Source organism: Chlorocebus sabaeus, chromosome 10 (assembly GCF_047675955.1).
Source record: "Chlorocebus sabaeus isolate Y175 chromosome 10, mChlSab1.0.hap1, whole genome shotgun sequence".
Taxonomy (NCBI): domain Eukaryota; kingdom Metazoa; phylum Chordata; class Mammalia; order Primates; family Cercopithecidae; genus Chlorocebus; species Chlorocebus sabaeus.
The window spans coordinates 125,505,763-125,521,573 of NC_132913.1; the positions used below are offsets into that span (position 1 = coordinate 125,505,763).

A 15,811-nucleotide genomic window follows, 5' to 3' on the forward strand; every position below is an offset into this window, starting at 1 on the left:
CCTCTTCTTTTCTTTTTCTTTTTCTTTTTCTTTTTTTTTTTTTTTGAGAGAGGGTCTCACTTTGTCACCCAGAGTGAGTGGTGTAGAGTGCTGTGGTGTGGTCCCAGCTCACTGCAGCCTCGACCTCCCAGGCTCAGATGATCCTCCCACTTCATATCTTGAGCAGTTGGGACTATAGGTGTGTGCCACCGTGCCCCATTAATTTTTGTATATTTTGTTAAAAAAAAAAAAAAAGATTTTGCCGTGTTGCCCAGGTGGGTCTTAAACTCCTGGGCTTAAGCTGTCTACTCACCTGACCTCGCAAAGTATTGGGAATACAGGCGTGAGCCACCGTGCCTGGCACATAGGCTACCTTTTTATTTTGCTGAGTGTTTCCTTTACTGTACAGAAGCTTTTTAGTTTGATGTAATCCCACTTGCTTATTTTTGCTTTTGTTCCTGAGCTTTTGGTGTGATATCAAAAAAAATCATTGCCAAGGCCCATGTCAAGGAACTTATTCCCTATCTTTTCTTCTAGGAGTTATATACTGTCAGGTCTTACATTTAAGTCTTTAATTCATTTTGAGTTGATTTTTTGTGTACGGTATAAGATAAGGAGCCAGCTTTATTCCCTTGCATGTGAATGTCCACTTTCCCCAACACTATTTATTCAAGGAGCTATCCTTTCCCCATCGTGTTTTCTTGGCACCTGTGTCATAAATTAGTTGACTGTGTAGGCTTAGGTTTACTTCCGGACTCTCTTTTCTGTTCTGTGTGTCTATTTTTATGCCAGTGCTGTGCTGTTTTGATTTCTGTAGCTTGAAATCAGAAAGTATGATGCTTACAACTTTGTTCTTTCTCAAGTTGCTTTGGTTTTTCAGGGTGTTTTGTGATTCCAGACAAATTTTAGAATTTTTTAAAAAATTTCTGTGAAAAATGTCATTGGAATTTTGATAGGGATTGCATTGAATCTGTAGATTGCTTTAGGTAGTATGGACATTTCAACAATATTAATTCTTTTAATATATGAACATGGTATATCTTTCCATATATTTATTCGTGTCTTCTTTAATGTCTTTCATTAATGTTTTACAGTTTTCAGTATACAGATCTTTTATCGCCTTAAATTTATTCCCAAGCGTTTTATTCTAAAGTGTGTGTGTGTCTGTGTGTGTGTGTGTGGGGTGGGGGGATTCTTTAGGGCTTTCTGCATATAGGATCATGTCACCTGAAATTGGGATAATTTTCTTTCTTTCTAGTTTGAATGCCTTTTATTTCTTTTTCTTGTCTGATTGCTCTGGTTTAGACTTCTAGTACTGTGTTGACTAGAAGTGGTGAGCAGGATTGTGGTGAGGCTTTGCAGTTTTGTCCTGCAGAGGGGTGCTGGGCTTAAACACCAAATGAGTGGCTGGTAGAAGAGGGACTGGGACGTCTGAGGCCCTTTGGCAGAGGACTGGGGCCAAGAAATGCAGCTATGAGGGGATAACTAGAAGATAGCATTGGGAACAGACATAGACACAAGGTGCATATAGATCAGATTTTGAGAGGACTCGTTCCAGTACTTGGAACCACTTTTTAAAACACTGTAGTAACTGGCTACCTGTAGGTCATTTCTGTGTTAATTTAAAATGTTTTTCTTTTACATTAAAGTGAATATTCAAGGACTTTTGACTGAATTTGTTGGCCTTCTGCAGGTCACTTTGTATATCGAAAGCAGCTAAATGGCTTAAAGTCTAAACTTTAGACTAGGTTTTATTCAGTTCATTCAGTTTATTTTTTTTTTCTTCAGTGTTCTAGAGGAAATTGCCAATTTAGAACTGGTAATTTTATGTGGAGTAATCGACTAATATTAATAATAATAATTTCTTTGTTTCTACAGAGGTTGCAGAACTTGAAGCTAATTTACCTTGTAAGTATAGCATCCCCAAACGCTAAGTACTGTGAAATAATTGCATGAAGAAAACTTTTTATGTCTTAATAACCTTGTACAGTAAAAAGCCTATTTTTCATGTACGTTAGGAATGAATTTTAATTTTCTGTGAAAAGGTAGGATTTTTTCAAATATCTAATAAGAACAAGGTAGGCCAGGCATGGTGGCTCATGCCGCTAATCTCAGCACTTTGGGAGGTGTAGGCAGCTGGATCACTTGAGGTCAGGAGTTCGAGAACAGCCTGGCCAACATGGTGCAACCCTGTCTCTACTAAAAATACAAAAATTAGCTGAGCATGGTGGTGCATGCCTGTAGTCCCAGCTACTTGGGAGGCTGAGGCACTAGAGTCGCTTGAACTCAAGAGGCGGAGGTTGCAGTGAGCCAAGATTGCGCTGTTGCACTGCAGCCTGGGTGACAGAACGAGACTCTGTCTTAAAAAAAAAAAAAAAAAAGAGCAAGGCTCTGCCATCTTTTTGAGTGCTTTCTATCTCTCCTTAGCATAGCAGAGGTGCATTTGGTTAGGTTTTTGTCTCTTACACATGCATTCTGTCCCACATCCACTTTGAGTGAAAAAGTATATAAATCAATAACAGTTCCATTTTTGTTAGGGATGATACCAGTTTTTTGTCAAAGTGCTTATTTGTAACTCGTCTGCATGTTTGAGGGGTGGCTGCACTGCCTTGCTGTCAGTGGATGTCCATCTTGCTTGATTGTTTCTGCCCCAGGCACACAAGGTCAGCATGCAGTCTTCACTCATGAGCATGGTACGTTTGGAAAGCCCATTTATCAGGCAGTTCACTTTTGTAATATATGTCATATTTTTTTTTCCCTATCGTTAATCTTCTTCCAAACCCTTGATTATTTCAAAAGATCATTAAAGCCTGAAAGATTTGATCACTTTAGTATTTTTTTAATTACAACTTTTTGTCATCATACTTCCTTTAAAATTCTGAGGCTGAGGATGTCTGTGGATGATGGTGAAGCATTTTATAAGTGGGTCTGCTGGTTTGGGTGAGTGCTAGAGAGAACTTAGGGTTGAATGTGGAGGTATCTCTGACATGGGGCAGGGCAGAGCCCATTCCAGTCTCCATCTGAAGTTGGAAAGATAATGGTGGGTTGCAACCTCTACATGGTTGTGAAATCAGTTTGAGAGGGTAAGTATGTAATGTTTCTTAAAAAATTATTATTATTTTCAAAACAGAGTCTTACTCGGTCACCCAGGCTGGAGTCTGCTTCCTAGGTTCAAGCAATTCTTGTGTCTCAGCCTCCCGAGTAGCTGGGACCACAGGCACGCACCACCATGCCAGGCTAATTTTTGTATTTTTAGCACAGATGGGTTTTTGCCATATTGGGCAGGCTGGTCTCAAACTCCTGGGCTCAAGTGATCTGCCTGCCTCGGCCTCCCAAAGTGCTGGGATTATAGGCGTGAGCCACCGCGCCCAGCCAAAAGATTATTTTCAACATGAAACTTATGGGTAGGTATAGTGAGTTGTGGTATAAAATATGTTTCTTACTATGGATCTCGGTTGAAGGTGTTTTGAAAGACATTGGATTGCTTGACCTCAAAGTTTTCTTCAACTCAGAAATTAGGCAATATCTTGAGATTCTGTTAAAAGGTTATCTTTTTGGCTGGGTGCGATGGCTCACGCCTGTATTCCTAGCACTTTGAGAGGCTGAAATGAGTGGATCATTTGAGGTCAGGAGTTTGAGACCAGGTTGGCCAACATGATGAAACCCTGTCTCTACTAAAAGTACAAATTTAGCTGGTTGTGATGGTGTGCACCTGTAATCCCAGCTGCTTGGGAGGCTGAGGCAAGAGAATTGCTTGAACCCAGGAGGTGGAGGTTGCAGTGAGCTGAGATTACGCCACTGCACTCCAGCCTGGGCAACGGAGTGAGACTGTCTCAAAAAAAAAAAAATAAAACCACAAAACACAAAAAGGTTATCTTTCTACCCACTGAAATATTTACAGATGAAGTGGTTTGCTTTAAAATGCTACAGGAAGACAAACAAGTAACTGTGGGGGGGCAGGATAGACAAGCAAGATTGGCAAAATGTTGAAGCTGGGGGATGGGTTCATTATACTCTTCTCTTTTATTAGGACATTTGCCTCATAAAAATAAAATAACTCCTCTGCTTTCCACTCCCATCTTATCTTCCCACAGACCCCCAGCTTGAGCCTGTATGTATATGTAAACTTTTTTTTTTGTCTTTTTATAGACAGGATCTCTCTTTGTTGCCCAAGTTGGAGTACAATGGCACGAGTGTGGCTCACTGCAGCCCCAACCTCCTGGGCTCAAGTGATCTTCCCACCTCAGCCTCCTGAGCAGCTGAGACCTCAGACCTCAAGTGCATGCTACTACACCTAGCTAATTTTTTAAAATTATTATTTTTTTTTTTTGTAGAGATGGAGTCTCCTGTGTTGCCCAGGCTGATCTCAAACTCCTGGGCTCAAGTGATCCTCCCACCTCGGCCTCCCAAAGTGCTGAGATTACAGGCACGAGCCACTGTGCATGGCCAACACATACAGACATTTAATCAAAATCACAGAAAAGGTCTCACTTATAAATGGTTCATTCATCCTTGATATGTATCTTACAGAGATTATTGATTTTTAACCCATAGAGTGTACTTTAAAAACAAGAAAATTTTATGACTGGCTTTCAAATCAGGATTGTAACTGCATACCTTAGGTTTGAAAGAACCATGGCACATCTTCCTAGCCCTATGGCTATGGTGTCAGATAAAAAGACAGCATGTTCTCTGCCTCTTCTTTCGTTCTTTCTCCCTACCTTCTCTTCTAATCAAAGAGGGGGGAAATTATATCATTTTAAAAGCCATGCTTTCCAAAAGTATGTCTCATTATTCTAAAGAGAAAGCAAGAAGCCACCAATGCATAGCCTTTCAACTATCTGTTTAATTATCTTTCTAACATATTTACAAAGGCTAACAAAATAACTTGCCTTGTATCAGTACCACTTAGTAACTATTCATAACTAGTTTAGAGCTCTGTACATGCAAGTTTGTAGAGGTTTCTCTGCAAAAAGATTTAAAATGTTTCTTCCAGATAGACTGAAATATTATTAGAGGCTTAGATAGTGCATGCCTACATGTAGATAAAAAGCTTAATTCTAGTGAATTGAACTAGAACAAAAACCTGACTGTTAACATTTTTTTTTTAAACTTAACCTTTCTTTTCTCTCTTTTTTTTTTGAGATGGAGTCTTGCTCTGTCACCCAGGCTGGAATGCAGTGGTGCGATCTCGACTCACTGCGACCTCCACTTCCTGGATTCAAGTGACTCTCCTGCCTCAGCCTCCTGAGTAGCTGGGATTAGAGATGCCTGCTACCACACCTAGCCAATTTTTGTATTTTTAGTGGAGACGGGGTTTTGCCAGAATTACAGGCATGAGCCACTGCACCTGGCATAGTTTTATTGCTTTTTAATCCACTTTGATAATGTCTTTCTTTTTTTTTTTTGAGACAGAGTCACGCTCTTTCACCTGGGCTGGAGTGAAGTGGCGCAGTCTCGGCTCACTGCAACCTCTGTCCCCCAGGTTCAAGCAATTCTCCCACCTCAGCCTCCTGAGTAACTGGGATTACAGGCATGCGCCATCACACCTGGCTAATTTTTTGTATTTTTAGTAGAGAGGGGGTTTTTACCGTGTTGGCCAGGCTGGGCTTGAACTCCTAACCTCAGGTGATCCAACTGCCTTGGCCTCCCAAAGTGCTAGGATTACAGGCATGAGCCATCGCGTCCGGCCGATAATTTCTTTATTCTTGGTGGGCCAGCTTTTTTGGAGCTATTGATTTCTTCATCTGTCTATTAAAACAAAGGAGAATGCTAGATATTAAAAACAAATACATGATGCCAACTTCTGTTAATCATCGAAACATGACTAACATGATTAACATCCCAAGTCATAATCATATGTTTTTGTTACTTAGAACTCACTAGAGGGATGGCATTTATCTTTGCAAGTTAAGATTAGGAAGAATAAAGCCCATTTTAAGTATTTCACACTAGTTCTCACTGTGTAATTTTGGGGAAAGTCTTGAACTCTTTGGCTCCAGTTTCTTTATTTCTAAAGTAAGGACTGTGACATTGTCATCTCTAAGACTGCTTTTTGCTTTGCTTTGCTTTTTTTTTTTGGAGACGGAATCTCGCTCGTTGCCCAGGCTAGAGTGCGGTGGCGCGATCTCAGCTCATTGCAAGCTCTGCTGCCGGGTTCACGCCATTCTCCTGCCTCAGCCTCCCAAGCAGCTGGGACTACAGGTGCCCGCCACTACGCCCGGCTAATTTTTTATATTTTTAGTAGAGATGGGGTTTCACCGTGTTAGTTAACCAGGATGGTCTCGATCTCCTGACCTTGTGATCCACCTGCATCTACCTCCCAAAGTGCTGGGATTACAGGCATGAGCCACCGCGCCCGGCCTGCTTCTTGCTTTTCTAAGCAGTTTCACTCTGGAAAGGAAACCCCACTAACAGTCCTGTGTTATTTGTTGTTTGTATGTACAGGTGTCCCATGTCTTAACATGTTCTTTACGTACTGAAAGGAAATGAGGCATGCAGTAGGAGAAGGAGTCATGAACTAGTTATTAATGTAGGAATTAACCTTGCTTCTGTTGATAACCTATATGATCTTGGGCTAGTCACCAAACCTCTCTGGACCTTCTACTTATGTCTCCTAGTTGAGGACGTTGGACTAGATCGTCTCTAAGGTCACCTCTGATAGAAATTTGAGTTGTCCTGTTTTCGATAAAAATTTTTATCATTGTCAAACTAAGCAAATACTTTTGGTGGAACTTGTAAGATAACTTTAAAAAAACTTTTAAAAAGTCTTCTAAAAAAACTTTAATAAACGCTGGGTGGGAGCTAACTCCTGGGCAGCACTCTTTTTTTTTTTTTTTTTTTTTTTTAAGATGGAGTCTTGCTTTGTTGCCCAGGTTGGAGTGCAGTGGCATGATCTCAGCTCATGGCAACCTCCGCCTCCCAGGTTCAGGCAATTCTCCTGCCTCAGCCTCCCAAGTAGCTGGGACTGCAGGCACCCACTACCTTGCCCGGCTAATTTTTGTATTTTTAGGTGAGAGGGGGTTTCGCCTTGTTGGCCAGGCTGGTCTCGAACTACTGACCTCATGAACTGCCCACCTTGGCCTCCCAAAGTTCTGGGATTACAGGCGTGAGCCACCACGCCTGGCCAACACTCTTTTTAACTTCCATTTGCCGTGGTGACTCTGAATGTCTATGGTGCTAGGAGAACGGAGTAGAAATTTGACCTGGGTTGTTTCCTGGTTTTTCCATGTTTAGTTCACCACCAGTTGAACTGAGAAGTTTAGCATAGGCCTGGTGTGGTAGCCCACACCTGTAATCCTAGCACTTTCAGAGGCCAAGGTGAGTGGATCACTTGAGCAAGGGAGTTTGAGACTAGCCTGGGTAACATGGCGAAAACCTGTCTCTACAAAAGATACAAAAATTAGCCAGGTGTGGTGGTGTGCACCTGTAGTCCCTGCTACTCAGGAGGCTGAGGTGGGAGGATCACCTGAGCCTTGGAGGCAAAGGTTGCGGTGAGCTGGAATCATGCCACTGTCCTCCAGCCCAGGCAACAGAGTGAGACCCTGTCTAAAAAAAAGTTTAGCGTAGTATTTTCTGATTTTATAGATGTAGAAAATTTCTATATATATTCCTTCCAGATTCCTTGGGTGTTTTTTCCATGGGTAATTAGCCATGTGCCATTTGTTTGAACGAGACAGGTGGGGTGCAGTCAACTTCCCTGGCCTGCACCAGCAGCCAGTAGCCCCTCTCCCAGGGGAACATTTTGTCCTGATTTAGGCCTCTTGTGACTTGGACCAGTGGGCACAGAACGTTGCCATCTGGGTCAGTAGAGCATTGTTTTACCAACAAAGCAAGATGCTTTACCACTTAGGTAGTAAAGGTATTTTTTAAAAAGACAAAATATCATGGTAAACTCTGGCTGGTGGGAGCTAAGTCCTGGGCACACTCTTCTTTTTTTTTTTTTTTTTTTTTGAGACGGGGTTTCACTCTCATTGCCCAAGCTGGAGTGCAATGGCGCAATCTCTGCTCACTGCAACCTCCGTCTCCCCCATTCAAGTGGTTCCCCTGCCTCAGCCTCCCAAGTAGCTGGGATTACAGGCATAAGCCACCACGCCCAACCAGCACCCTTCTTTATAAAGAACTTCCATTTACCATGGTGACTGAATGTCTGTGGTGCCAGGGGAACAGAGTTGACCTGGGCTCCTTCCTGGTTTTTTCGTGTTTAGTTAGCCTTTGCCTGCATATATTAATCTCCCTGAGATATGGTTTCTTCTTGTCAAAGTACAGTAGCATAATTCTTTTGAAATAAATGGTTTAGTGACCACTTAAAGGTTGAAGGAAAACATCTGTATTTGGGATTAACTAGTAAAAGACTAAGGAGAAAAACACATGACAAAAACCACTGGTTTGCAATTTTATTGGCACAGTTATTATTAGACAAATAGGGAGGGAGATCTACCAGCTTTCCATAAACCATACAAATCCCTCTAGCACCGCTAACTTTACATGTGTTCAAAAGTTAACCTCATCATATGGACTGTTGCTCACTGCCAGGCCTTCCTGATGTGCTGTTTCTTTTGCAGGTACATGTAAAGTGCATTTTCCTGATCCAAACAAGCTTCATTGTTTTCAGCTAACAGTAACCCCAGGTAACATTCTTACATACTTAAGTATTAAAGTTATTTCAAACAGCAAATTATAAAGGCTGCCCAAACCTGTATTCTTTGCCTTCGTTTATCCTCTAGCTTTTAAAAAATTAACACATTAATAACAATTTCATATGAAGATAAGATACATACTTCATAGTGAATGAAATAAAGCATAGTAAAGTGAATTTGAGGCATTCAGTGTACACTCTCAATGATGTATAAATGTAACTAAAGTTAATGACAGCTGAAGCAGTTGGTGTATAGTGAAGAGTGTGGACTTCGAAGTCGTAAGTGGGTTCCAATCCTTTTCCCCCACATAGGAATAGTGTGACCTTGGTTAAGTTGCTTGACCTTTTAGCCACAGCCTGCCTATCTACAAAGTGGGGTCAAATAGGACCTATCTCATAGGACAGTTGTAAGGATTAAACAGATAGTGTGGGTAAAGCACTTAAGCCCAGGGTCTGGCACACAGAAGCAGACAGAAAGAAGATTACCAGCTGACCTCAGAAAGACTGATAAGTGTCTAATCCCTAAGCTGCCCCAGCATGGCAACATGTTTCTTCTTGGTTAAAGTAGACAGCAAGAGGAGGACTTGTATATTTTCTAGTTACAATGCAGCTCCAAGAGCTGCAGATTCCCACACTTCACAATCCACTGGTGTTTGTGTTGGACAGTGAGTGGCAACCAGTCGATGCTGCTGTGGAGAATTAACAAGAGGGAAGGATGTTTGGTGGTGGAAATATAGGGTATTATTTTATTTGGGGTATGGAAAGGTAGTGAGAAACTGAGAATTATTAGTCACTAGTTAATTAAAATGTGGAAATTAAAATCTGGAAAAGAATACAGGATTTTGGTAGGTGGCAATGAACCCACTAATAAGTCCTGGCCTTGTGTCTCTGTGGGTAGGATGGGCTTTTTCTGTGGAAGATGTTTGATAATAATAGCACAAGAAATCCTGGTTTCAAAATACGCTTGAAAACTTTAAAAAATTCCATTTTATCTATGTGATGGTTCTACAAGGGGCTCTGGAAGTGTAAATCAATCTGATACTGATTAAGATAAGGAGAGTACTTGGGTATAGTAGTTAATACTAGAACATCATCATTATATATATATATTTTTTTCTTTTCTTTCTTGTTTTTCCTGTTAGCCGTACTTTATGCAAATAGAACACCGTCATTAGAAAGCGGAGTGTTCCACATGCCTGACATCTGTAAATGTAGTGAAGGACTTTAAACTGTGAAATGATGAAAACTCTCACGATCCTTTGGCTGCCTTTGGCTACACATTGCATATTGTGCTGTTTTTGACGAGACGTATTGAGCACACTCTAATGCTTTCTTGGTGACTCAGGGTCACTGTTATGGACATCATTTACTATTCTGTTAAGTAATGTAGAGTATTCTCAGAAATTATTGTAGTGATTAAGATTGGTTCTCTGTTTACTAATTTCAGACTTGTGTATTAATAGTAAAATATTTTCTTTCATCTGCCTTTCTAGGGCATTTTCAATGGCTATCAGGGATTCCGTGGCTCTGCCCATCCTAAGTGTGGGCTTTGTGGTCCTTGGCCACTCAAAGATGTTTGTTGATTTTTCCAGGCTCTTTACTGTCACATGACTGGGTTTCTGGCAGGTCTAACTGCTGGATAAATGTTTCTTCCCCACCTCTCCTCCGCCTTTTTTTCTTTTTTGTTTTCTGAGACGGAGTCTCACTCTGCCACCCAGGCTGGAGTGCTGTGGCGCGATCTCAGCTCACTGCAACCTTCGCCTTCCAGGTTCAAGTGATTCTCCTGCCTCAGCCTCCCAAGTAGCTGGGATTGCAGGCATGCACCACCAGGCCCAGCTAATTTTTGTATTTTTAGTAAAGATGGAATTTCACTCTGTTGGCCAAGCTGGTCTCAAACTCCTAACCTCAGGTGATCTGTCTTCCTCAGCTTCTCAAAGTGCTGGGATTACAGGTGTGAGCCACTGCGCCCAGCCCCCCTTATTTTTTAACTGAAATTTTTTACTGAATCACATTAATGTTGTGATTATTGAGATTATATATATGATAGCATCTTTGATGTTGGTCTTATAATTGTCCTTGAAAATGGAGCATAATTGTTAGTTTTTCTATTCACTGTTCCATCAGATTAAAAAGTAACTTGTGGCTGGGCACGGTGGCTAATGCCTGTAATTCCAGCACTTTGGGAGGCTCAGGTGGGTGGATCACTTGAGGTCAGGAGTTTGAGACCAGCCTGGCCAATATGGTGAAACCTTGTTTCTACTAAACATACAAAAAAATTAGCCCGGCGTGGTGGTCGCTCATGCCTGTGATCCCAGCTACTCAGGAGGCTGAGACAGGAGAATCGCTTGAACCCAGGAGGTGGAGGTTGCAGTGAGCTGAGATTGGCCCAGTGCACTCTAGCCTGGGCGACAGAGCTGTCTCAAAAAAAATAAGTAAATAACAAATAAAAAGTAACTTGTGTCTTGGTACCTGTAAATACTTAATGCCTGAACATTCGTATTTTTAATAAGTGTACTTCAGGGACATTAACATTGAGCTGTGCACAGCATGCTTTTTAGATACTGTGTATATGCCCTATTTTGTGATGTCTGTGAGTTAGAAAGCTGTGGTGATGCCTGCTCTTTAATTATTAAGAGAAGTGTAGCCAAGATATGCCAACCCTAAAAACTTGCCACATATGGTTTTTAAAAAGTTTTTTGGAATCATGCTCCTCTTCATATTGAAAACAAATTACAGTGATATGTCTAAGTTGTGAAGTTTTAACAATATATGAAATAAAAATTTTGAAACGAACTTATTTGTAGCCAGTAATCCTGGGGCTAGGGCTGAAAACTCACTAGTATCTATGATCTGGGGGTTAGAATGGTCAAGAGTGGAAGAATTGCATCTGCATTTTCAGCTCACACCTCTTTATCTGGCTCCTGTTCACACTTGCTAACATTTTCATATTTTGTTTGTTTTTGGAATGGTTGCTCATGCTTGGGAATAAGTATACACTCTTTAGAGACAAACATGGAAATGTAATTTGGTGATGGGGAAAAGAAAGGGACCGAATTTAGAAAAAAAGTGTCCACATCATCTCACAAAACAAGAAAAAGTAGTAATAAGTGAAGTGAAACAAAACAAAAACTTAAAAGATAGCCTGAAATATCCCATGGAGTCTTCTGTGAAGTTAGTGGGACAGTTTGAAAAACTGGACCTGTTCAGTGAGTGGCCTGGCTGACATGTTGATGGAGGTCACCTTAGCCTGCCTTGCTGTGATGGTGGTGATGGTTTTAGACTGAAGGGAACGTGGGTTTAAATAACAATGACAATTTTTTAAATTTAAATTTAAATTTTTTTTGTTTTTGAGAGGGAGTCTCACTCTGTTGCCCAGGCTGGAGTGCAGCGGTGCGATCTCGGCTCACTGAAAGCTCTGCCTCCTGGGTTCACGCCATTCTCCTGCCTCAGCCTCCTGAGTAACTGGTACGACAGGCGCCCGCCACCACGCCTGGCTAATTTTTTGTATTTTTAGTAGAGACAGGGTTTCACCGTGTTAGCCAGGATGGTCTCGATCTCCTGACCTTGTGATCCACCCACCTCGGCCTCCCAAAGTACTGGGATTACAGGCGTGAGCCACCACGCCCAGCCTTAAATTTAAATTTTTAAAATCAGTTTTAGTGAAGTATAAAAGTATAAACAATAAAATGTACTAATTTGAAATGTATAGCTTACATTTGGAAAATGTATACACATACGTAACCATAACCCCAATAAATATGAAAAACATTTCCATCATTCCCAAAGTTTCCTTCTGCCTCTTTGTAGCCAGTTCCTTGCCCCCCACACCACCATCCAAAATTACTTTCTGATTTTTGTTTCCATAGATTAGTTTTGCTTGTTCTTGAATTTTTTATATGTAAATGGAATGCTATATATGTACTCTTTGTCTCTGACTTCTTTCACTTAACATAGTTTTAAATTTACACGTGTGAATCATTTTATTCCCCTTTTATGGAATTTTAATGAATATGCCATAATTTATCTTCCTAGTGATAGACATTTGAGTAGTTTCTAGTTTTTGGCTAATATTAGTAAACCAAAAGCAATGAGGTTTGACTGCTGTGAACTTTTTTTTTTAACAAGCTTTTCATGTTCTTTGTTTTCCTTTCTCTTTAATTCTACTCAAGAGTGGAATTTCTGAGTCATAGGAAAGATAACATGTTTAACTTTTTAAGAAACTTTCCACTGTGGTTATGCCATACCCTGACCAGCACTGTATGAGAATTTTCCTTTGTTCTACATATGTATCAACATTTGGGTGTGAAGTAGTATATCATTGGGGTTTTTATTTGCATTTCCCAGTGACAGATGATGTAGAGTATCTTTTCATGTATTTACCAGCCATTTATACATCGTCCTTTCTGAAGTGCCCCAGTCTTTTGCCCTAAAAACACTTTTTATTTTATGCTGTGGTCTGAATACAAGTCCTTTGTCAGATGCACGAGCTGTGAATATTTTCTCCCATTCTGTGACTTCTCTGCTCATTTTTAAAAATGCTGTCTTTTGTTGAGGAGGAACCTTTTTTTTTTTTTTTTTTTTTTTGAGACAGAGTCTTGCTCTGTCACCCAGGCTGGAGTGCAGTGGTGCAACTTCACCTGACTGAAACCTCTGCCTCCTGGATTCTAGTGATTCTCATGCCTCAGCCTCCTGAGTAGCTGGGGTTACGGGTGTGCACCACCACACCCAGCTAATTTTTGTAATTTTAGTAGAGACAGGGTTTTGCTCTGTTGGCCAGGATCGTCTCAAACTCTTGGCCTCAAGTAATCCATCCACTCTGGCCCCCAAAGTGCTGAGATTACTGGTGTGAGCCACCACATCTGGCTGAAATTTTCATTTTTATGATGTTTAGTTTATCAATTTTTTAAATAGTTTGTGCCTTTTATGTCCTGTCCAAGAAATTTTTGCTTACCCAAAGCTTATAAAGATATGCTCCTATGTTTTTTTCCAGAAGCTTTATGATTGTAGGTTTTATGTTAAGGTCCATCATCCATCTTGAGTTGATTTTTGTGTATGGAGTAAGACAGAGGTTGAGATTTACTTTATGTATATAGATATCCAACTGTTTCAATGAAAGGACTTTCCTTTCTTCATTGAATTACCTTGATACCTTGACCAAAAAGCATTGACTGTATATGTGTAGTTCTGCTTTTTGGACTTGATTCTGTTCCATTGATCTGTGTTTACCCTTAGGCCCATACCACACTGTTTTAATTGTTGTAGCTTTATATAGTACTTATTTGGAAATTCATAGTGTATGTATTTTGATGTTATTCTTTTTTTCTTTTTTTTTTTTTTTTGAAATGGAGTCTCGCTCTGTCACCTAGGCTGGAGTACAGGAGCGCGATCTCAGCTCACTGCAACCTCTACCTCCCAGGTTCAAGCGATTCTCCTGCCTCAGCCTCCTGAGTAGCTGGGATTACAGGCACACACCACTACACCCAGCTAATTTTTGTATTTTTAGCAGAAACAGGTTTCACCATGTTGGCCAGGCTGGTCTCAATCTCCTGACCTTGTGATCCACCCACCTTGGCCTCCCAAAGTGCTGGGATTGCAAGTGTGAGCCACCGCGCCCAGCCCAGAATATTCTTACTAGTCTACTAATATCTGTAAGACTTATATTGATGTCTCCTTTTTCATTACTGATACAATAATTTGTGGCTTCTCATTTTTCTTGATCATGTTAGCTAAAGGTTTATGCAGTTGGTTTTTGCAAAGAACTGACTTTTTCTCAATTGCCCATTTCATTTATTTCCACTCTTTGTTATTTCCTTCCTAATGCTTTGGTTTTACTTTACTTTTTCTAGCTTCTTAAAGTAGAACCTAGATCATTGGTGTGTATATATCTATTTTAGTGTTTTCAAAAGTAATGTTGATTGAGATGTAAGTTATATTCTTTTACTTAGTGTAATGTTTTTGAGTTTCACCCATGTTGTTAATCAGTATTCTGTATTTTGTATTGATGAGTTGTATTCTGTTGCATGAACGCATACCAGTTTATTTACCCATTCACCAGTGGATGAACCTTTGTGTTGTTTCCACTTTGGGGCTATTATTATACATGAAGCTGTTAAAGTATGTGCAGGTCCTCATTTGCCAGTATGTTTTTATTTCTTCTGGATAAATACAAAGCAGTTGAATTACTGGGCCATGTGGTTAGAGTAAGTTTAACTTTATAAAACCACCACCATTAAGTTTTGCAAAGTTTTACATTCCTACTAGCAATTAATGAGAATTCCAGTTACTCTATATTCTTACCAACAACTGGTATTGTCATTCTTTTCAATTTTAGCCATTCTAGTAGGTGTATATCTCATTATAACTTTAACTTGCATTTCCCTAATAACCAGTGATGGTGATCTTATTGTTTGCTTGTTTGCTATCTGTGTATCATCTTTGTTCAAGTGAGTCTTCAAATATTTTGCCCACTTAAAAATATGATTGTCTTTTTTTTTTTCAAGATCAAGTTTCACTCTCGTTGCCCAGGCTGGAGTGCAGTGACTCAATCTCAGCTCACTGCAACCTCTGCCTCCTGGTTCAAGTGATTCTCCTGCCTCAGCCTCCTGAGTAACTGGGATTACAGGCATGCACCACCATGCCTGGCTAATTTTGTATTTTTAGTAGAGACAGGGTTTCTCCATGTTGATCAGGCAGGTCTCGAACTCCCGACCTCAGGTGATCTGCCCGCCTCAGCTTCCCAAAGTGCTGGGATTACAGGCGTGAGCCACCACACCCGGCCTCTGTCTTATTAAGTTGTCAGCTTTCCTTATATACCTTGATATGAATCCTTTATCAGATATGTGGTGTTTTTTTAAAGGGTTTTTATTGATATTACGTATAGAAAAAATTCTGATTAGAGACTTTTATAGCTAGATTATAAATCTTATGTAGTTATGTATGTATTTCTCTAAATTTGTTTTAGAATGTATGTCATTAGATTTTGATGTTTTCTTATTTTGAAAATTTAATTTATAAAAACTCCCTGACACATGATAATAAATGTGCAGCTTACATTAAGTCATAAACATTTAATGGATTTATCTGCTATCCCCATCACTTTTGGTTTGTTTCAGAGCTTTGGAGCTATGGAAGGAGAAGTTTCTGAATGTGTAATAAAGGAATATCCCAATTTTTTTTTTTTTTTTTTTGAGACAG

General features: G+C 40.2%; 1 protein-coding gene across 6 annotated transcripts in view; it reads left to right on the forward strand.

Moving 5' to 3' along the window:
• Positions 1–15,811, forward strand: part of UBE2F (ubiquitin conjugating enzyme E2 F (putative)) — a 74,351-nt gene that overhangs the window by 19,901 nt on the left and 38,639 nt on the right. For 3 of the 6 annotated variants that reach the window (XM_073020190.1, XM_073020189.1, XM_007966821.3), the window contains 2 exons: positions 1,858–1,887; positions 8,544–8,609. The exons of 1 other annotated variant lie outside the window; for it this stretch is intronic. In XM_073020190.1, the coding sequence (XP_072876291.1) occupies positions 1,858–1,887; positions 8,544–8,609 (96 nt within the window). The remainder of the gene's footprint in view (positions 1–1,857; positions 1,888–8,543; positions 8,610–15,811) is intronic. 2 more of the 6 variants (XM_073020192.1, XM_073020191.1) reach the window with 2 other exon arrangements.